The sequence below is a fragment of the Vidua chalybeata genome, chromosome 27 (genome assembly GCF_026979565.1).
Source record: "Vidua chalybeata isolate OUT-0048 chromosome 27, bVidCha1 merged haplotype, whole genome shotgun sequence".
Classification (NCBI taxonomy): domain Eukaryota; kingdom Metazoa; phylum Chordata; class Aves; order Passeriformes; family Viduidae; genus Vidua; species Vidua chalybeata.
The window spans coordinates 2,914,356-2,936,889 of record NC_071556.1 but is presented as its reverse complement, the minus strand read 5'-3'; the positions used below and the strand labels follow the sequence as shown (position 1 = coordinate 2,936,889).

Below are 22,534 nucleotides of genomic sequence, written 5' to 3'. Positions count from 1 at the left end.
GGCATTTGGGGTAGGTGAGGGGCCTTCGTGATGGCACACGGGGAGATGAGGGGGTCTTCCTTCGCTGAAGGACCTTTAACGGGTGCTGAAAAGTTTGAGGAGGCTCCTTTAGCCTCGCTTATTGTTGTGTTTTTATACTGAAGAGCTGTCGCGCTCGGAATGGGAGCTCCCTTCAGTGGAGCGGCTCTACCCCACCCCAGCAGGTGTTTGGGATCTTGTGACCAGCTCGGCTCCAGCCAGGAAGGGAACTCACGGAGTTGTTTGCTGTGGGATCCCAGGGGGTGATGGCAGCGTCGCTCCCTGGCACGGGTAGAACAGCCTGCAGGGAACCGACAGTTCCTGAAAGCTGTCGGTGCTCAGCCCGGGCTGCTGTGCCCTAAAATGATCTGTGATGGGGCCATGTGTTGGTGCATGCTGGAGGGAGTGTGCAACGCTCAGTCCTGAAGCCTCGGATTTTAGGAGGAAGGGTAGGAAAAATCGAGTGCCTTGGCAACGTGAACCATTCTAGACTGAACGGAGAGGGAAGAGGACAAGAAAAAAACAAGTGTATTTTCAAACAAAAGGCCAAATCTAACTCTCCAGCACAAAAGGAAAACACTTTCTCATTGAAGCCTGTGGGGGCTGGGCTGGCGTGAATTTAGCTGAAGAAGTGTGTCTGGTTGTGAGTGAAAAACGAGGATGCCATGTGCTTGTGTGTCTCTGTGTGCAAGGAACTGCATCCAAACCTGCTGCCAGGGGATGGTGAGTTGCAAGGTTTCAAACCCAGCAAGGAGGAGAATGGGCCCAAGGCAAGAGACAATTGCACATTTCATTGCAGTTGACATCTTAAATATAGACTGTGTGGTCTGAGGTCAGCTTCCAGGCAGGAGACAGATTCTAGGGCTCTGCTTAGGTATGGAAATTAGAGGGGGCAGCAGTGGTATTAGCCAGATGTGTGTGATATTAACTCGCTGTTAAAAGCAGGATTTCTGCAGCAAAATAAATACATCCTTTTGGTTATAGCATTTTTTTTTTTAAGTGGATGTTGGTGTTGTTGGTCAGGGGTTGTTCTGTCCAGAAGAGGCTGTTGAGACGTGAGGTTCTCTGGTGGTTGTTGTGGGGTTGTTTCTACACCTCTTCACTTCCCTGTGCCCCTCCCCATCCTGTTTTGTACAAAGTGAGAGGCTGGGATTCCTTTCCTGGTGGCATGAGTTTGCATGTAGATCCTCAGCCTGCTTTGGGAACAGCCTCTCCAGAGAAGTCATCTCTTCACAAGGAAGTGTGTGGGGGTTTAGCGTGCAGCAAGGGAATGAGATCCACAATCCAGCCCACCCTGGTGCCTGATCACTCTCATTTACCAGGTTTGGCTGCAGTGCCTGTGCTCCATGCAGGAATGCCATCCTGGTGAGGAGCTGCTGCTGGCATCTGCAGGCCTGGAAGGTGCCAGGCCTGACCCAGGAGCTGCAGTGGCCTGGAGCACTGTCACAGCCCCCGAGCAGGGGACACTTTGGCTGCAAGCTCCTTCCTGCACTGAACAGAAGCCACCTTTCTGGGGCAGTTCTAACAGCAGACTCAGTTTTCTCTCCCCATGTTCCTGATCTGCAGTGAGATCCAATTGACAGCTCACATGCAGCTTCCATCTGCTTTTTTCCATTTCTCTCCCCAAAGGGGAGGAAGCGGTTGTGTGAGAAGCCAGCACTGCTGATGAAGCCCAGCGTGTCCTCTTGTGTTCCCTTGCAGCTTGACACGGAGCTGAGCAGCCACCTCTGCCTCCAGGGAGGAAGAAAGGGTGGAAAAGGCCTGCCAGGGACTGGAGGATGTGAGTTGGGCTGCAGTGTCCAAGAGCTGGTCCTGTATGGGTGCTGAGGATGGATGAATTCGGTGGAGGCTGGGGAGAATCTTAGAGATTTAGAAATGTGAGCTCTGCTATGAAATGGTTTTGTTAGTACCTGACTAGTCATGTCTCAGCAACCTGGCTACTGGTAGCTGATACTGTTCCAGCCTAATATTATTCATGAGGCAGTTCTTCTATTTATGTTAATCACAGATACATTTGCATGTTAATGGCAGTGTTTGTCTCAAAGCTAATATTTTCATGGGAAGAGCAGGGAGGTGTTTGAACAGGCTTTTGGAATGGGTCAGGGGAGGCTGAGTGGGGAGAATCAAGTGGAAATTGTTGGCCTTGTGTTCCAGGATTAGGCAGAAGGCAGTTCCTTCACAAGTGTCAACTGGATGGGTTTCCTAGGAGTGCTCATGGTAGGGAAAGTGGAGCGATGAAGGCGTGTGAGATGCCAAACTGAATTGCAGGGGGATGTTCAGCAGGGGCAGGAGCAGCCCTCTCACAGGCCTGTGGACAGATAGGTGGCTTTTCCAGAGGGCAAGGATACAACAACAACAACCTCAGCCCAACTTGCCTCCCTCTCAGCCCTGTTTTGACTCAGCTTCTGCAGGCTTGTAGATTAGCTCCCCACTGACTCCACGCTTCCCCTGCTGAAGTATTTAATGTGATTTCTGATGCTAAGCAGAATCTAGAGATCCCTCCCTCCTGCAAACCAGCAGCCTTTTCTTGCTCAAGGCTTTAGACTGCTGATGTGTGGAGTAATATTTAGGATCTGAAGGGACTGTAAATTCCAGAGTCAATGTGTAGTTTGTAGGGAGGATCAGGCACTGAATATATATTTTTTTAATGCAGTCTCTTGCAAGTGAAACTAGGCTGGGTTCTGCTTTCTGGGAGCTAGAAACCCTCCTGGAGCCCATGGAAGTAGGGTGGTACCACCAAGGCTGATGGGACATAGAGGGATCTTTGGCAGAATGATGGTGGCCTGGCTTTGCAGACAGTGCTCTGGGTGCTGTCCTGCATCCCTGTGCTGGGAATGGGTCATTGGCACTGCCCGGGTGCCTGGGACCTTCCAGGCTGACGCTTCTCAACAGCCTGAGCACTTTCTAACACCACGTCCTGTGTCTCAGCAGGCACAGCTGACGTGGTGTGAGAAGTGCCCAAAGGGGCCTGAGCCTGTCTCTCTGAGCTTGCTGTTAACTAAAGCAGGAAATGTGGAAGTGAGAAAACCTAGTGAGAGTGACAGGCCCCTCTGCACCTCTGTGGACATCTCTTCTCTCTTGAGCAGAACCTTGGGTGGCTCTGTCAAGCTCAAATTTTTAGGAGCCCAAAGAACCCATGAAAGACATGGTGAGCAGAATCCTGTCACAGCATCCCAGGAGCAGCTGCACAGTTAGTGTGCAAGAGATAACAGCTCTTCAGGAAGGAAATTTATTTTCCCCAAATACATGTTTACACAATTAGGCTCAGAGCACAGTGTTTCTGCCAAACCTTTTCCTGTATTTCTGACCAGGACTTTGCAAAGAGAATGGAATTGACTAGTCTACCTCCAAAACACCTGGTTGTGAAAGGCAGTAATCACATTTTCCAAAAGACATAGCTGACATCTTTAGCTCCCTCCTTTCCAGAGCCAGTACAGCTTCCCAGGGAAGTAACAGCTATTGGGGAAGTAAGAATGAGAGGAATGTCCTCAAACCTCAGAGCTTATGAAGAGCAGTGGACCAGGCTGTCCTGTACCTGCAGCCCCAGTCCAGACAGGACCTTAGAGGCTGCCTGAGTGCTGCTTCATGCTTGAGTGAAGAGAAGGAGCACAAGTGGCTTCTGCTGAGCAAATACCCCCATCCTTGTAAAGCAGAGCAGCAGTGGGGATTGGAGTGAGGCATCTTCAGGCTCCACACTTAGAGGGTGTTTCTGTCTCTGGAAGCTGCTGCCTCTTGGTACCTGAGCTGCTAAAAGATGAGCAATGTGCCTTTGCTGTAGGGAAGAGAAGGACCAGAGGCCTCTAGGGAGGGGAGGCATGGCACTTTTTCACATTGGTGCTGGTGGACTTAGGTGTTGCTGGCCTTTACAAACCCCTGATCTGGCATGGTAACAGTACCTCTTGTGTGAGGAGTGTCTCTCCTTTATCCCCACTAAATGGTGTGTCTTTGTCCAGTTCTCATTTTTAGCTTGTCCTCCCATGGACTGGGTTTTTTGAGTGTGCTTTGCCTCAGTTTTGCCATTGCTGAGCACTGGAATGTGGGACTCAAGGATGGGGTTTGCATGCTTCATGTAGACGTAACTCTGCTCCTATCCTGAGTTTTCTTAGGTTGATGGCTGATGCTCCTGAGGCAGGGATAGTGCCTTCACTGCACGTGGGCATAGTACCAATGCAGTGAAGCTTTTAGTGGAATAAATTGCTTATTCCCAAGTGCTGACTTTGGAGTTTTGTGAGCTAAACCTGGCCCAAATTATCTTAGAATTCTGAGTCTTGTATGACTTGCAAAGTAGCAGACTGGAGCAGCAGGTGGAATTGTGTATCCGTGTTGGAGGCTTTGGTGACCAGGCCTTCAAATCTGTTAGAAATAGATTATAGAGGTTACAGAGTCTGGTCTCTCTGGTTATAGAGCTGCTTTTGAGGCTTGATGCCAGAGCAGTCCATGGGGAAGAGTGAAAGCTGAGGGGAATTTGCCCACCACAACAGAGCCAGCTGCCTTTGCCAGGAGCAGTGAATGACCTGCATTCTTCCTGGCCTCGCTGCATTTGTTAAATTACCTGTTGGTCCCATGTTTGACTTTGGTGCAGCATTCTTGGTTCAAAACCTGGCCAATAAGGAGCTTTAATGACCTCTTAGAGTTACCTAGTGCTTTAATGACCTCTTAGAGATACCTGTGCTGTTTATGGAAGGTTTTTTCCCCTAGCAAGAGGTGTGAGGACAGATGTGATGTGCTTACCTGCAGCATCTTCTTGGAGTTGGGATGGAAGAACAGGATAATGATGTTGCTGTGCTTGGGATTGTCCTGAGGAGCTGGCCTCAGGGTGTTGTGTACCACGGAGTCCCACTGGGGTGGAGGGGAGAGGTCCATACAGTTCCTGCACCCACCTTTGGGTGCAGCTCATGGAGAGCTGAAGCAGCTTTGGAGTACCCCAAGCCAGGCACAAGAATGTGGAGGCAGAAAAATGGGCCTCTCTGGCCAAAACAATGCATCTGCAGCCCCAGCACAGCAGTGTAGACAGGGATATTCATCAGCAAGCCAGAGGGACTCGTCCTGCCTTTGCTTGGGATGTGAAATGCCACTGTGGATGGGAGGGGGATGAGTGAGGGGGTCAGATGTGTTCTGAGTCTATTCTCCAGTGCTTTGCCTACCCTCGTCTGAAACAACTCAAGTGACGGAGCTCCAGGCACTTCCCTGGGGAGATCATTCCACAGTCTAAATCTCTTTCTGCTAGGAAATGTTTCTTGATAACCAGCCAGATTTTTCCTTTGTTTATTCTTAGCATCAGAGCACCCAAAGATGATCCCTCTTCTTCCTGGAGGGGCTACAACTCCTCCCCCTCCTCCCTTGGCTCCAGCGTTCGTCTGAGATGTTGAGTCATATCTTGACTAAGAATGTCAGGATCTGGCCTTTTCTCTGTGCTTTTTATCTGGCTTCTTAAGTTGGCCCTTGCAGAATGCAAGATGCTGTGCTGGGCTCTGTATTGCCCTTGTGGTGCATGTGTACGTTGGTGTGTGTTTGTGTGCATCACACAGCACACAAGGCCAGGCCTCTCCTGCCATAGTTCCCCGATTTGTGAATCTGGATCACGGAGCTTTTGTAAAAGCCTAAAATCCCAGATACTTCTCTTCTTTCCCTGCTTCTTTTCTTCTTTTAATCAGTAATCATGCTGGTCCTTGCCTCTCTTCTGATCCTTGTGTTTGGGACTGTTTCTGCCACAGACAAGATCAGCTTTCCTTTTGCTCTCCCATTGTGTCTCACCTTGTTCAACACCTGTGTCAAGCCCCGTTGACACACTGGGACCCTTTTCTAGCTCTTAATAGACTTCAGATGAGGCCTGCAAGTCCTTTCACGTTGTTTCTTTGTCTTTTTTTTTTTTTTTCCTGGAGCTTTAGACACATCCAAATTATGTAACATTTGTGTTGATGTTCATCTGCAAGTGCCTGTCTAACTTGACGCTCGCTGTATCTGCTGCAGGTTGTGCATTCCTCACATACTGTGCCAGAGACTCTGCCATCAAAGCCCAGACAGCACTGCATGAACAGAAGACTTTGCCAGGGGTAAGTCCCAGTGAATTGTCTGGGTTGATGATGTGGGGAATTTTCAGGGGAGGGAGTGAGGGTGAGAAGTGGCTTAGATCAATTTTCCAGCTTGTGGAAGAGAAGGGTGTTTCAAGGCTTAGAACAGGGATATGGGAGTGGAAGCACAGCACTGCTCTTCAGAGCTGCTGCTTTTTTTCTCTGGCCAGGCCTGTTTCTGTGCTGCTCTTTGCTCTCTGTGGTGTGACAGGACACCTTCAGCTTTCTGTCCCTGTCACTAGGGAGCTATGGGCTTTGGGGTGAAGTGTGTGGGTGCACAGTGGGAATTGCTGGAAAACTCACACGAGATAAGATACCAGAGCCTTTTTCCAGGTGTGCAGAACCTCCTGGTGCATCCAATTCTACTCTGCTATTGCCCTGCAGGGTGCCTGGATGGAGCTCTGATGCAGTGGCTGAATTGGATCAGCCCCTCAAAAATAAAAAAGTACACTTGCCACATGCCATTGTTTGGAAGAGAAATGGGTTAGTTAGGTGAGAGAAGGACTGCTGGTGTGTTCCTGGGTCTTGCTCACTGCACAACTGGTCTTGGGAGCAGAGTTCAGTGGGATTTGAGGGAGGCTGGGCACTGTGGAACAGGTCCCTCCTTGCCTGGCAGTCCTCTGCCTCCCTGGGACCTGCTGGAGAGCTGAAAGGAGTTCTGGATTGTTGCCCTTCCCATTTTGGTATGATTTAAGAGCTTTGACTGGGCAGTTCCCTTGCAGTACTGAGGGGGTTGATCAAGCTCATTGAAAGGATTCATTTGGAGGTGAGTAGGAGGAGGAGTTGGGTACTTATAGATAGAAGCACACAGGAGGCCCTGAGTGCTCAAGGCAACAGAATAATTAATGTAAACCAGGGGTCTCTGGAGGGTGGTTAGGAATTCTTAACCATAACATTTTTTCTTTAACCCATACAGGTCCAAAGAGCTTCCCTCACCTCTCCCAGCTGCCCTCAAGACCTTCTCACACACACACACACACACAGAGACACACACACACACACATCCTTTTCTGTATTTGTTTACCTGTGCTTTTTTGGCATGGGCCTGTGCTGGCATCTGAGTGCTGGAAAATGCATGTGACTTAATTATCACTTAACAAGGTCCTTATCTCAGGACAGCCAGGGGGAAGAGTACAGATAACCAGCACAAATCTGCCCGAGTTATTTTTGTGTGATGGGAAATGGTCGGATTTTTGAACTAAAGCAGTGTAACCTCATGTGTTGGCCCAGGGCAGAGCTGACAGTGTCCATAAGAACAAGTCAAAGGATGGAGGAGCAGTTGAGAGGAGTCATGGTACAGTGCTGTTAATGCAGTGGGGAAGTCAGACGTGTCTCTGAAAAATTATTCATGGGAGGCTTGGTGGATTCAAGGCAATCTCATTTTTGCTACAGTTCTACATCGGGGATTTGTTGCATGTTTCACTGTGTTCTCTGCTGCCTGTGCTCTCAGGGGTTGCAGAGAGCTGCATGGAGCAGTGTTTAAAGCAGCAATTTATCTATGATGTGATGATCTAAAGGCTTTTTATGTTAAGGGAGGTGTAAGACACTGCCTGGGAACAGTAAGAAATCTGTGGTAGGTGAGTACTTTTGAACATACTTGTCTGGAGACAGTTAATGAGCAGTGTGGTGTAATTATGTTTCAGGATTAGGATGAAGATGAGCTGTGCTGCATTTGGAGCTATTTTCAGGCTGCCAATATACCACTTCATCACATTTAGTTTCTCTTTTGTTCAGTCCCTCAGTGACCAAGAAGGCACAATTCTCTCTCTCTTTGGTCATGCAGAGATGGTTGCTTGGCATGGACGTGGGCTGGGTGAGCTTTCAGCCACGGTTTGCTGGTGTCTGTGTAGCATCACCTGTCCTTGTGGGAAACACTTCGGAAATGAATCACAGACAGGAGAGCCAGGCAGTTGCTTCCCTGTTTTAGGAACAAGGATGTAAAATTTCATCTCTGTATATTCACATCTGGATCATCTTCTGGTGATCTCTGGGGCAAAGCCTATCCCCAGGAGTTCAGGGCCCCAGCATAGGGCAGAGCACAGAATGTGCTGACCACACCACTGAGGTTGCAGTCAATGGGCCACAGTCTGATAAACAACTGATTTCTTGTGCATTTTACCCATATCCTTTCTCTGTGTTGCACATAGCAGGAGAAGAAAGATGAAGGGTTATGAAGTGTAGGGTGACACAAACTGTCACCTGAATGCATGAGCAAGCCTCAGCAGCTCTAGAGACAGCAAGGGATCAAGCTGGCAGAGGAAGGATCTTGTGCTGATCCTACACTTGCTGTTGTACCACCAAGCAATTGCAGATGCCCCAAGAACCAAAGTACCTTCCTTTGTTGGTCTCAGTGCAGAGAGCTGTGGTTGAACTCAACAGTTCATGAACCTGAATAGAGACAAATGACTTTCTTGCTCTGGACTGAGGATGTGGTAAGGTCAGAGTTATGAAAGTGCTTTGATATGGTTTCTGAGATAGTCTTAGGCTGTGAACAGGCATCTAGAGCAGGACTGCTGGGTTCTCTTCCAGCTGTCACTGGGTAGGTCTGGGCCCACAGAGGTGTTGCTGAGGTTCTCCAGGTCTGATGCCAGCAATGTCAGCCCACCTGCAGGGCCATGAGTGCAGTGTAGCTTACCTAGGCTTTTGTATATAGTTATATTTATAATTTAGGTTTTCCACATAAGTCAGTAGGAATCACTCTTGTCTGTATTTATTCTTGTGGTATTTGGGGCAAGTTCTCTTTATGTGAGGTCAAAATTCTCTTTTGTTTCTGAATTGAGAGCTGTTGGATGTATGGTAACTGAATGGAATTTAAACTCTAAAAATCTTATTTTTTAACACTAAGGCTCAGCATCTTTTTTTGAGGTAGACAGAATTTTGGCTTTTACATTCTTTTATATGGGCCAGCGTGATCAGGGTGTAAAGCAACAAGACTGTCATAGAATCATCAGGTTGGGAAGGACCTCTGAGATCACTGAATCCAACCATTAACCCAGCACTGCCAAGTGCACTAAACCATGTCCTTAAGTGCCACATCCACACACCTGATGGTGACTCAACCAGTCTCACCTGTACAGCTGCATATTGTATTATCTAACACACACCTGTGCTGCCCTGAGAGCTGGTAAATTGTTGAAATCTGGCCTTTAAGGCTATTTCCTAAATTTGGTGTCCCCTTCAGCTGCCAGCCAGCCCAGCAGTGCAGTGTTTCACCTTCTCCCCACTCCCTGGCACACTCCTCCCTGCCTCAGTGAAATGATATTATATCTCAATAACCCATGCCTTTGATTCGTGATTGTGCCTTCACTTTGCTGAGTTCTGAAAGGAATTGGAGAGGTTATTAATGACACACAGTGATCACACAGCAAGTTAAAGCCTCTTGCTAAGTGAAATTTGAGGGAAAAGCATCCAGCTTTTCAATATTTCGCAGAAACGCTTTATGTCTCTTTTCATTTGCAGCCAGACAGTTGCAAATTACATAAAATTGCTCCTGAAGAAGAAGAGGAAGAAGAATAGAGGGAGGAAGTGGAGGGGGGGAGGTTTAAAAAAGTAATTCTTTTGGCAAGGTACAGTTACAGTTTTATTTCTATGCAGAACAAAGAAAGGCCTGCTGAAAGGTAGGCAAGTAAGTGGCAGAAATTGGTATTGATCCAAGCTGGGAATACGGGCAGTTTAAGAGCAGTGATGAGGGCGCTGAAATGTGGCTACATCATAGGGAGAACTCATGGATGCAGGGACACAGGAATGGAAAATTACAGAGAGCAGACAGAGACTCTGGGAATGCACCAGGGGTTGAGATGCTGCAGCACTAATTCAGGTGGTTGGGCACCAGCATTGTGCAGAGACCCAGCAGAGCTGGAGCAGAGGGCATCCCTGTGGGTAGGCTGTGTCCTGTGCTGCCAGGAGCAAGGGCTCACCTGGGCCATCTGTCAGGATCCACAGCCCGTGGTGGCAGGAGGGAGCACAGGTGGCTGGAGGGACTTTGGTGGAGAGGGCAATGCATCTCGTTCTTCCCTGCCCTCTTGTTTGTGCAGTGCTGGTGTGAAGCCAGCCTGGACCAGTATTTCTGAAAGTTCCAAGTGGTCTAAATGTTTGGCTGAGGTTTGAAGCTGGGCCCCACTTGTTAATCTTTGCAGCTTGAACCCATGAAGAGGGCAGGGTGGAGAAGTTTTTCCCATGTCCATCCTGCAGGTTTGATAGCAACTTGCTGAGAGCCATGCAGAGTTATCAGTTAGAAACACAGAGAGCATGCCAATGCTGTCTCATGGAAATGGCAGCACCAGGACATGAAGGTGCTAAAGCAGCCCCTGGGCAAGAAGCAGCAGAAGTGCCTGTTCAGTGCAGAGAAAAAAACACTTGTGCTGTTGAGGGTTTGACTTGAGGGGCTGAGAGCTCTCAGTGAGGCAAAGCAGCTGCCCAGTGAGGTGCCTACAGTGAGGATCAAGCTGCCAAGGCAGACATTGCCTCCTGTTGCCTGTGGAATTGGAAGAACAGTGAAATTGAAGATCAGCACCCGTCCCCACATGCTGACCACGTGGACACATGCAGGCTCTGTCCTGTGCACAAGGGGTCTTCCTTTCTCCAGAGAAATTGCTGCTCTTTGCACAGCCAGGCCCTGGCATCTCCTTGCAGCACAAAGCTTTGACTTTTGCCTCCCAGAGCTGGGTCTTCCCTGGTGATCTCACTTACCTGTGTTTGTGAACTCACCTGCACCTGCACACCAGCCCACACAGAGCTTCCTCTTTGCAAAGGCACCACCCTCCTGAGTGAGGCTCCACATTCCCACCTCTGTGGGGTCATCTGGGGTGTGTGCCTGCACACAAGTGTTTGTGAGCATGGATATAGATGGGATCATAGGATAGTCTATGGTGGAAGAGACCCCTGGGGTCTCTGCTCAAACCCCACTCAAAGCAGGGCTGACTACACCAGATCACTGAGGGCCTTCTCCAAATGAGATCAGACTGTCTCCAGGGGCATCCTGCAGTCACCTGGGGCCTCTTTTCTAGTCTGCCAGCACCCCTAAAGGGAAACAGCTTATCTCCTATCAGCCCAGAACAGGCTCAGGGGATTTATTTGGTGGTGCTGGGGCTTGGGCCCGTTCTGGGTGGATTTTCCCGTGGGTGTGTCAGTATTGCCGGAGGTTTTGCTCTGCTCGGATTGTCAGTGTTAGTGGTTGCCAAGGGAACTGGCACAGCCACTCTGTGTGCAGGCAGAGGGTCCCTGTGCCTGCCCCCCTCTGTTACATCAGCAGAGATGTCTTTTCCTGGCCACTGTCCTTACCATGGGGCAGGAGAAGGGCACAGCAGCAGAGCCTGTGGCAGCCTGTGAACCTGCCAGGAGAGGCTTGTGCAGGCTCTGCAGAGCTGCTGTGTCCATCAGCTCAGACACTGCTGCCCCAGGCTCTTCCTTTGCCTGCCTTTTTGGGGTCCTTGGAGGCTGCAGCTTGTGCACAGAGAAGCCCCTGAAGGTGCTCACTGGACCAGTGGTGCACAGGGAAAGGCACAGGGTGCTGGGTGTCCTTTCCACTGGAAAGATCAAAGCCAGCTGAGTGTGTGCTCCCAGCTTTTCCCTGTGTGGCTTTCTTGCACTTTCTCAGGGTAACTTGGTGAGCCATCTCACAGCATCTTACTCCTGCTTTTTGCAGGCCTTAAGCATTCCTTGGGCCTGCTGAGCATTTTCTACTTCAGTGGGAGTGACAAATGTGACAATCTTGGGCAAGTCTGTGAAGCAAGATGCTGAAGAAAGATGCTGCAGCTGACACAGGACTGTGGGTCTGAGCACCCAGCTGTGTCCCATGGCTTTCTGGAGGCCAGAATGATCTCTTATGGTCTTGATGAACTTTTAGAGGAGTTTTTGGGTTTTCAGTTTCTTCAGTCCTTCAACAATTTTCCTTGCTTGTGCATAAAGATGTAGCTGAGCCATGCAGGCAGAAGCTGTGTGGTTTGTACTCTGGGATTCACATCCTGCTTCTGCCACAGACTTTCTGCATGATCTTCATCACCACATGCCTCAATTCCTCCACCTGGAACACACTGCTCATAATTATCCTTGTCTCCTCCATAGCAGGATTGAATGAGGTGAATTCATAAGCAGCCTGTAGAGCTGTGCCAGAACTTGGTAATAATGTTGCTCGTGTTTCTGTATGAGACAACCCCTCTTTCTCAGGGAAGGATGGTTCTCCTGGACACGACTAAGGCACACTGAGATGTCAGAGGGATGATGCAAGCAGGATACTTGAGCACTGAGACTGGCACCAATCCATCCCTGCTTGCATTCCCAATCAGAAACGGAATCCAAATGAACAAATTAGCATTTAGATTTACGTGCTCTGCCCAGTTAGAAGTGATTATGATCATTCAGGCAGGGCATTTTTAACTGGCCAGAGGAGGATAAGCCCACGATTTGTAAAGTGGAGAGCCTAGGACCTAATTGTGCCAATGGCCTTGGATGCCTTTTGGTTCCTGACATCCCAGAGGAGCCAGCCTGCACTGTGTGCTCTGTACACTCTGCTTCTGACCCTCTTAACACTGTGAGCTTCCCCTGCATTGCACCTAAGGGGCTATTTTACATCACTTACTTGTAATTAATAGAGAGGCTTGCCCTGCTGTCCCAGGGGGCTTTTTCCTTCCATCCAGCTTTTGCAATTTGAAAGCTGAAGAAGGGGGATCTGGGAGTCTTCTCCTTGAGGAACAGGGCTACCAGATTGCTGAGCTGACTCAGTGCTCATGCTGGGCACTGATTAAACACGGGGAGCCAGTTCACCTCCAGAAGTCTTTATTTGGGGTGTGGTGAGAGAAGTGGTGCATTTTAGCCTTGGTGAAACCAATAGCAAAGCTTCCTCTGACTTTAGGAGTGCCAGGATGTTTCCTTAGCTCCTTCATCTCCAGAGTGCTACAAAGGTGGGGAGCATTTCCTCAAAAGCAGAGGGGAAGCCCAAGCAGAGTGGGGTTCCCTGCTTCTCTGTGCTGCCCAGATCCTGGGATTGGGGTGGATGTAATCCAGACACTTTCAGCAAGGCTTCTTAGCCTTGCCTCTTCCCTGGAAGTCCCTGGGCTCCTCTGGGCTGCAGTGACCCTCCCTGTGGGTGTCTCCTCACTGTTCTCACAGGGCTGCACAGGACGTGGCTGCTGAGCTTTGTGTGACGCTCCCGAGGTCGGCTGCCACGTTGCTTCCCACCAGGAACCCCCCCAGAAAGCCAACAAAGGCTGCAGGCTCGTGAGAGGGACAGTGGTTCAGGCAGAGAAACGTCTGTGAGAGCTGAGAGCAGGGTAGGGACAGCTGTGCTGGGCAAGTTGTGTATCCAGCCAGGAGGGAAATGTGAGCGAGAAGCTGGAGCAGGGCAGTAGGAGCTTTGCTGCCCATCTGGTGCCCACTGCTGCTCCAGAGGATCTCCTGAGTGCAGTGGGTCATGGAGCTGACAGCCCTTACAGCGTCAGCAGCAGCAGGTAAGGAGGACCCTGAAGTGTGAGGGTGAGGGACATTTGGCCCGTGGTGTCCTGACAGCATGTGCTAAATGTTAATGTGATATTCTTAAGAAATGAAGACTAATAATGCTCAGCTGAATAATTTAACAGGGAAGATGAAGCTCAGCTTGTGAGGCAGGTGCAGGCTCATGAATCATTTGCTGGAATTCTCCATCCTACACGTGTGCTCACCTATGTGTTCCTGTGTGGTAAAAGGCATCCATGTCTGTGCATGTGCATCTTCTCCACTCTGGGAATTTAAGGCAGGCACATCCTGACTGCTGGATTCTGGGCCCAGCTGGGTATATACAAATAGAATTTTCTTATCCAGGTGTGCTCTCTGGTTACTGTGCAGCCTCAGGTGATAACTGGAGGCCAGGAGAATTTTGCTTCCAGGGTTTACTGTGTAAGCCAGAAGTGGGTCCTCCCTGCTGCCCTGTTCCTCTCTTTCTCCCTCAAATGGGAGAGGTAAAACTTGACCATCCCTACTGTGTGTTCTGTAGGGGACAGCTCTTTTTCTGATACCTGTATACAGAGGTCAGGATCTCCCAGGGACAGTTCTTAAGGCCTTAAGGTGGTTGAGTTAAAGCTGCTGTGGATTCCCTCTGCTTGAGAGATCTCTGATAATTTGTTTGTCTTTGGTGGCAACATGAGACTTAGAAGGATTAAAGTGGTGGTGTCCCTCTTCATGGAAGCCTCTTCTGTGCAAGGAGGACCATGGCTTTCTCTGCCTCAGCTGGGAGACCTCCTGTTTCAGGGAGAAGCTGCCAGACAATCCTGCTGCTCTTCTCCAAGCCTCAGCATCTGGACAAATTTCTTGTGTCTTGTTTTCTTCTCTTTACCCATATCTTCCAGAGCAGATAAAGACCAGCCCAGAGACCTGACCTCAGGTTGGTGGGTGTCTCTCAAAGTCACTGGAGCTGGCAAGGCCTCTGGAAATGGGCAGCCCTTGACCCAGGGCTTGGTCTGACATGGGCAGGGGGAAAGTCTTCCTGTGCCCACCCCAGGTGGTGTTTCAGGTGGGCAGGAGAGGAGCTGTGGCCATAGCTGGGGGGCTCAGGGCAGCCCTGCTTCCTCTTGTAGCCCCAGCCAGGAGCTGCCTCTGGGTTTGCAGCAGTACTAACCCACACTGCTGTACTGGCACTGCCACCCCTCCTGCCAGGGCATCGTGCTGTGGCCCAGCTGTGGGCACGTCCCCTCGCTGGGCCAGTGGCCCTGTGGGATGCACTCGCCCAGGGTGGCAGGTTCAGTGGGGTCACCACCCCTGGGGTCACGTCCCTGGGATGGGGGAAAGGATAGGGATGGACAGATGGGTAGAGGGGGCCCCTTCCCCAGAGATCATATCAAAATGTCTCTTTTGTGCAAAGCAGAGGGAATGCCCCCAAGAGCTGGTTTCCATGGCAACTGCAAATGTCAGGTTCCATGTGGTGAATAACCGTTTCCATGACAACACCTCCTTTATCCTAGGTGCTGGGAGCTGGAGTGACAGCCCTGCTGGGGGAGGGGACAGGGAGATGGCCTCAGGTACTTAACCTCCCCCTCGCCTCCCCCATCCTTCCCCTCAGCCCCTGCATCCCTGGGAGGGAGGTGCTGGATGTGTGTGCACTGCATTTCCACAGCATCCCTGCCGCCCCTCCTACCCCCAAATGGCTTTGGGGCTTTGGCTTCCTCACAGAAGCTGAGATCCCAGTCTGTGCCTCGTCTCCCTCCCCATCAGTTCAGTTAGTTTAGCCCTGGTTTGGCATCCTGGGTGGAGACAAAACTATTCCTTGGTGCTGGGGGAATCCATGTCCTGGGTGTGACGTGGCCAGCTGCCTCTCCTGGCTCTGCAGGGAGCCCTCTCTTCTGAGCACACATCTGGGCTGCCTGCCCTCTCCCACTCAGCCTGCTCCCACAGCTCTGCTCCCTCAGCTCACACAGGCAGGCTGCCAGGGACCGTGAGCAGTGACAGCAGCCTCTCAGCAAGGAAACTGGAGGCTTTGTGGAACAATCTCTGACCTCAGACTCCTGAATCCCTGCCCCACATCCCACTCAGCTCAGGAAAGAGGGGCCGGGCCCTCGGCAGCTCCTGGCGAGTTCCAGTGCTGCAAGTGCTGGGCACACATGGCAGCAACAGCAGGACATCAGGAGCTCTGCAAATCCCTGCAGCTGATCAAGAGTGGGAGAAGGACCTGCAGCCTCTCCCTCTTCCCTAAATGATTCAGCAGGTCTTGAGGTTGTTGTCTGTCAAAGTGCAGCATGGCAGCAGCTTGGCCTTCCCCTGGGGAGCTGCCTGCCCATCCCTGGGCCATTATCAGCGGCCCCATGATCAATCCTGGAGGCAGGAGTGGCGTGGGCCTGCTCCCAGCCTCTGCTCGTCCTGCCTGAAGTCCATCAGCCAGAGGAGGCCAGCTTCAGAGCCCCCAGCTGCCAGGCTGTGTGCCATGCCGTGCCAGCCTGTCACCTCCTGCTTGGCATCTCTGTCCTGTGCACTGCAAAGCCACCTCACGGATTTCCTCCAGCTCTTGGGGATGTGGGCCCTGCCTCTGGTGTCTGGCCAGTCTGGCTCAGCCACTGCTTGGAGACTGACAGCCCTCCACATATTGCATGCTGGCTTCTAAGCACATTTCAGATGGTGACTTTTATGGCTTGATTTCATTTTCTGTTTTGTTGCTGTTTTTCCTCAGGGGTTTCCTAAGAGAGGGGGCAGACGATGTCTGGACCTGCAGCTCGTGTGCAGGCCTTCCCTGCAAAATTCTGATTTTTATTATGAATGTCACTGATTCAGGTCACTGTCAGCCTCTGTGACTGATGCTGAGAGACATGGAGTGAGATGTGCTGTGAATGTGGAAATCTGCCCTGTGCACCATTCCTTGGAGGATATTCTGGTGCAGTTGGATCCTGCTAGCTGGGAAAGGAGGCTACAGCTTGTCAGCTGCCTCTCTGGGCAGCATAGGACACACAGACTTGCCAGCAGATGAGTTTTGCCCTGCTTTTCAAACCAGGCAGTTAAAGCTGTGTGTTCCTTAATACAGCTACTTCTGTCTTACCTGGAGAGTCCCCATGCCATGTGAGCAAAGCTACCCTTCAGGCTTGTTTGTGGTTGGATTATTGCTGATGACACTAATGGCTGCACGAGAAGGAAAAACCTCTTCTCCACACCCAGGCGAGAGGAGTTTCACCACTTTCAACCTGAGCATTGCCTCTGAGGGCCAGAGATGAGAGATGTTTCTGGAGAGCAGCACTGCCCTGCTCAGGAGCTACTCTGGTGCACAGAGCTGTCTGTGTGAGGGCTGGGGAAGGGGGAACACGACAGGCCTGCTTGCTGTGCTGCTTCTAGCCAAGTTCAGAGGCAGTGTCTCTTCCCTGCTGCAAGGACAGTAAGTGGCTCAATTAGGTGACGTGGCCATGCCTGCACTGAGTCAGGGCAGACACAGGAAGAGCTTCCAGGCACAGTCTCACCTCAGGCCACCCTGACCACTGTTGAGGCTCCAGTCACATGGTGATGAGCTGCTTCCTCAGAGTCCTCTCTGTGCTGCTTGCAGCAGCTCAGGAGGCAGAGGTTTATGCATGGTGGGCATTTCCAGGAGAGCTGCTCTCTGGGGCGAGCAGCTGAGCAGGGAAAAGTGCCAGGATCCTTTTGGAAAAAATGATCCCTTCTTCAAGGGTACTGCTTGCCATCACAGTGTCTTGGTTTCCCTTCTGCCTCTCCTGCTGCCCTGTTGACAGTGCCTTCAGCAGCCTGTGCTGGGCACTGGGCCAAGCAATAACCTCTGCATTTCTCTTCCCTTGCAGATGGCGCGCCCGATCCAGGTGAAGCCTGCGGACAGCGAGAGCCGTGGAGGTAGTTGTCATCTCTCCTTGTTTCTCCTTTGGTGGCTTGTGAGGGGGACCAGGAAATGAGACACGGGGTCCTGACTCTGCCTTCCTCAGTATGAGGAGGAGTCTGTGTGTGGCAGAGATCTGGGGGGCAGGAGGGCAGTGTAGGGACACAGCAGGCAGCTGACAGCACACCAGGTCCTAAGGGTGATGATGTGGCTGCCCCCTCCACTCTCTTTCCCAGCTATTTGAGGGTGCCATCAGCCTGGCAGTGTCTGCCCCAGGACATTACTGAAGCAGACCTGTGTGGCACTGGGGCTCCTGAAGCCTTTGGGAAGAGGTTCCTTCATTCCTACGCCTGATCAGCCCAGTAAGAGCCAGATCCCTGCAGCAGCAGTGGCTTTTTAATGTGTTCAGCTCACTGGTCTGCAGCTGATTCTCCTGTCTGCAGCTCCCTCCGCTGCCTCCCCCATCACTGCTGAGCTGTCTCAGCCCTGCCACTCTCAGTCCTGCAGCAGCCCCCAGCACATTGTCAAGGCCAAAATGCTGTTGCAGAAAAGATCACATGATGGGGAAATAATGTCTGAAGGGAAAGGATCCTGAGATGGAGGTGCTGTCAGCCTGCAGGGGACAGCTTGGTCAGAACAGCATATACTGAGGAGTTCAGAGCTGGAAGGTTGGGAACAAGAGAACCTGGTAATTTAATGGGGAGCTCTCAGCAGCTCAAATGCCTCCTCCAGGTGGAGAAGGTTTGCAACTTCAGCCCTTTCCAAATCCATTAACTCATTTTGCTTCTTTTTCTTGCCTTACTGATCTGTTTCTTCTCCTTTTCTCTCCATTCCTACCTCTGCCTCTCTGTGCCCTGTGCTGTTGGTGCTGCCCCTGAAAGCAGTTTAGTAGAGGCCAGGGGAGGGTTTGTGTGCTGCTGTTTGTGCTGTGGGACAGCATGTCCTGCGTGCTTTATTTAGATTTGGAAGGCTTTTGTTTTACATTTCCAAACAGTTTGTAGTGACTGTCAGTTATTACACTGTCAGAACATGAGATATGTTTGATAATATTTTATGTGAATGTGTGTATTTATGGTTGCGTGATACTCCTTAAAAAAAAAAAAAAAAAGTCTGTTTAAATCAGATAGAGTCTGTAACTTTTGGTTATTTACTTGTGCACCTAAGTTTTACTGAGGTCTGGGCATTTTACTTCAGCCCCTTGGTTTAGGGTTGAATTTAAGGTCCTTATTTGTGCTATAGACAATCAAAAGAGACCAGAATCTTCAGGGTGTTTCACTCTCACTGTTGAGAATGATGTTAAGAATGGATGAGAGATCCTTTAGAGATGCCTGCAATGGGTGATGTGGGGAGGGCTGGCTTCTCACTGGGACCTCACATGGCCTCTGGACTCAACCATTAGGTGGTCAGCCCTTCCCCTACTACATTGATTAAAAAAAAAAAAAGTTTATGTGTCTGAGTGCAACTCTGGAGTCTCTGGCATCTAATCAGGGCTGAGGCCATCTCTGCATCTCTTTTGCTGGTGGGGCACTAGTGGGGGCTCTTCTATACACACCCACCTGATATGAAGGGTTGGGATGTGACATCTCTGATGTCTCTGTCAAATCGAGCTGGAACAGCTCAGGAGGTTAAAAACCAGGGTGCTGATTTAGAAACAAGCTTTTGGCCAAGGCACTGGACTCTGAAATCTCTAAGTTTATGAAAAGTGCCACATTCCCTAATGGTTGCAAATGTCAGAACATCAACTCTGCTTCCCGTGGGCAAGAACAGAAATCTTTGGAGCCTGAGCACCTGTCTCCTGCAGCCTGTGCACCTCCCTCCAGGCTCCTTGCAGAGCCCAAGAACAAGCAGCTCCCACAGGATCCACGACAAACTGGATTTTTTCCTGAGGCAGGAGCAGCATCAAGACAGTACCCTGTGTTTGTCTGAGACAGGTTGCTCTTCTGAAATGTTTCTGTCGTGGTGCTCCACTTGTCAGAGAAGTGGCTGAACAACTTTGCAGATATGGGAAGAGCAATGTCCCTATAGCAATAGCCCCACACTGGCAGGAGGTGAAATAAAGATTTGGGGCAGGGCAGAAGTGTGTGGATTAGGAATTTATCAAGGAGTAGCTGCATGCATCAGTGAGGCACTGCTCTGCATTATCCTTGAAGGGAGCCTCTTTTGTACTCACCAGGGACTGACCTTTCTCAAGTGAAGCACCCTGAATTAAGAACATGACGTTAGAACGCCAGAATTTGTCTCTTGGTCTGAGAGATGCTCATTTTTCTGCCAAAGGGGCAGTTTTGGCCAAGCCCTGCAGGGGCTGTGTGGGAATATCTGGATGCTCAGTGTTCCTGCACCCTGCAGAAGAAATTCACTACGGAAAAGTCGCTGCCTGCATGAGTTCAGAGTGGGACTTGTGATGCTGGGCCAGACATTGCCAGCTTTTCCCTGCTCTCTGCTGGGAGCCTGGAGTGCCAGGAGGAGAGGGGCAGAGGGGTTCACGTGCTTGTCTGGAGCACTGGGCTGCAGTGATGGGGCATGACAGGTAACCCAAGCCTTTAGCACCGCCCAGGGACAAGGAAGCTCTCTCTGCTTCCTGAGGTTTGCTGCATCCCATCCTCAGCCAGGAGCTGGCTTCCCTCTCTCCCTGATCCTGCCTGCTGTTGGCCAGATGACCTGAATTCAGTGGCTTTGTAGGAGCTGTGTCCAGTGCTTGTGTGCTCTCGCTTGGCCACAGCACTCAGCCTCAAGCCCTGTTCCCGTGGTGCCTTCATCAGCGACGCGCTCGGTGCTGGCTCCTCCTGCTGCCTGCGCGGCTGGCGGTGCCCGGAGCACGTTTCCATGGGAACTCGACAGTCAGAGATCACAGCGAATTTCCCTGCTTGCTGGACAGCACGGGGAATTGCCGATCAGAGGGTGAAAAGCAGGAGCTGTAGAGAAAGTGAAGGGGGAAAACAGCAGGAGGGGAGGGTGGGCTGTGCCGAGGAGGAGAGGGGAGAGCTTCCAGTGCTGCAGGAATCCTGGGGGGAGCTGAAGAACGATGGAGCTGATGACCTGAGAATGCCAGCGGGTTTGGGATCAGCCCTGGGAGTGCCAGAGGGTTTGGGATCGGTGGTTTTAGGATCACAGCTCAGGTGGGAGGGTTTGAGAGCAGATCAGGTGGAGGGTTTGCAGCGTTGCAGCCCGGCTGGGGAGGGATGAGTCAGCCTGGATATTGTGGGAGAACAGCCCTGTTTGGAAGCTGACGGAATCGAGAGGATCCCGGATCACGGGTTGGGCTCCAAGATGCAGAGAGATAGAGGTCAGCAGCAGAAGAGCCCTTTCAGAGGTCCCCAGCTGCTGCAGAGGCATCCAAAGGGAACAGGCTGGATCATTTTCCTTCGTGTGATCTTCAGAACCAGGCTGTATGAAGCAGGATTCACTGTGAAAAAAATCTTATGTTGTCAGTGATTTCATTCCCTTTTACTACTGCTCTTCTTGGTCTTCAGAAAATATTCCAAACCCATAGGTGTGTGTATTTATATTTGCTTTTATGGCTTAAGTCCCTAAGGTGTCACAGTTTTAACCTGTGCTGCATAGCCAGGAAGACTGGATTTTTTTTTTTTCTTCCAAATTCCAAAAAGGAAAGCTGAAATTCCCACATGAAGACAGGACTTCCAAAAGGTTCTGTTAGTGAGCCCTGTCAGACAGCAGAAGACCTGTAAAGCTGCAGGGATGGAGCAGTCACTGTTTCAATGGACTTTTCCCACAGGGCAGGGTAAAGAAAAATGCTTTTGATTCAACAGAAATGGTGTGAGGAAGAAACCACAGGAATTACCCAGGAAATCTGAGGGCTCCCTGAAGGAGAAAATAATGAGTAACTTGTAATTTGATGTTGGTTTGATTGCAAGGTGTAGGAAACTGCCTTTCCCAGACATCTCAACACCCCCTGCCCCAGCCAGCCAAGGATCCCTGAAGAGAAAGGCAAGACCATCAGATGCATTTCTGGCTGTCAAATCTTTGCCCACAGTTATTTGCCTGCTAGTTCAAGGAACAGAGGATTATTCCACAGCACCTAAAGTCAGTGCAAGTGTTTCCCAATGTATTTCTCCCCTGTGATGATGATTTTTTTAAGGAGCTCCCTATGTTTGCCACCCAAAGGCTGCAGCATGTCTGAATAAAAGCCTGGTTCCAGCTGCAATGGAGATTCAGGGTAGAGGAAGGAGGAACCCTCCAGACCTCCAGTGTCCCCTGCCATGGCCAAACTGGGCTCACATCTGACACCAGGTGATGTCAGTCACACCACAGAGCTGCTGCTCCTTTAGTTTTCATGCTCCTCTTCACTGCCCAGTAAATCTGTTCCTGTCCAGTCCCTTTTTTTTCACCCCCCTCTCTTCCAATCCGATTTTTCACCTGCTCTGTGTGCTGTTTTCTGGTTGTTTTGACCCCCAGCACTCCTGAGCTGGCCCTTGTGGGGGCAGGTGCTGTCTCCTTGCTCAGAAGGCAGCTGAACAGCACCTGCTTTGTGAACTCCTGTGCCTTGGCTGGGGATTATTGGGCATCACCAATTTGAATGGACTCAATCAGCTGAAATAATGTCTCCAAAAGCAGCCATTGCCATGCAGGTGCAGGGAGAAATGTACAAAGAATCACAAGGAAAACAGAAGGGAATGAAATTCCCATGGGTGTAGTTACCCAGGGATTCATGAAAATGGGGAAGCTGGGAAACCTGGCCTTTAAAAAAATATGCAAAGCCATATATTTCAGCCACTTCTAGTTATATAAATCAGGAGTATTTGCTTGGGAGTGAGTTAAGAGCCTGGGCTGCAGCACTTCTAACACTTCATGACTGTGGTGGACACAAGTGGCACATGTCTGCCTGGGGCTACAGGAGAGCTGTGCCTGGCTGAGCCTGTGCTGGGGCTCTGGGGCAGGGTGAGGTGGCTCCCTCTGGTCTCTGCATGCTGGATGAGCGTGGCTGGCTGCACATTCCTCTTGCTCACTAAGGAATTTCGTTCTGGAAGGCGTCCCCGGGGGCTGGGGATGTACAAGTGTGTTCCAGGGCGTGTGTGAGCCTTTGTGCTCGTCCATTAGTGCTGCTTGTGTGCATCTGCTTTTCTGGGAAGGACCGAGGGCACGAGTAGGTCCTGCCTGTGTGTGCTGCTGAGTGCATCTGCACCTGGCTGAGCAGCAGGGAAGGTGCCTTCCTTCCTTA

The 22,534-nt window shown here is 50.7% G+C and overlaps 1 protein-coding gene across 4 annotated transcripts in view; it reads left to right on the top strand.

Annotated features, from left to right (window-relative positions):
* Positions 1-22,534, top strand: part of CELF5 (CUGBP Elav-like family member 5) — a 37,021-nt gene that overhangs the window by 715 nt on the left and 13,772 nt on the right. Inside the window, exons 2-3 of one of the 4 annotated variants that reach the window (XM_053965753.1) lie at positions 5,989-6,071; positions 17,327-17,375. In XM_053965753.1, the coding sequence (XP_053821728.1) occupies positions 5,989-6,071; positions 17,327-17,375 (132 nt within the window). Of the gene's footprint in view, positions 1-5,988; positions 6,072-13,484; positions 13,535-13,901; positions 15,077-17,326; positions 17,379-22,534 lie in introns of those variants that run through there. The other 3 variants (XM_053965752.1, XM_053965755.1, XM_053965756.1) reach the window with 3 other exon arrangements.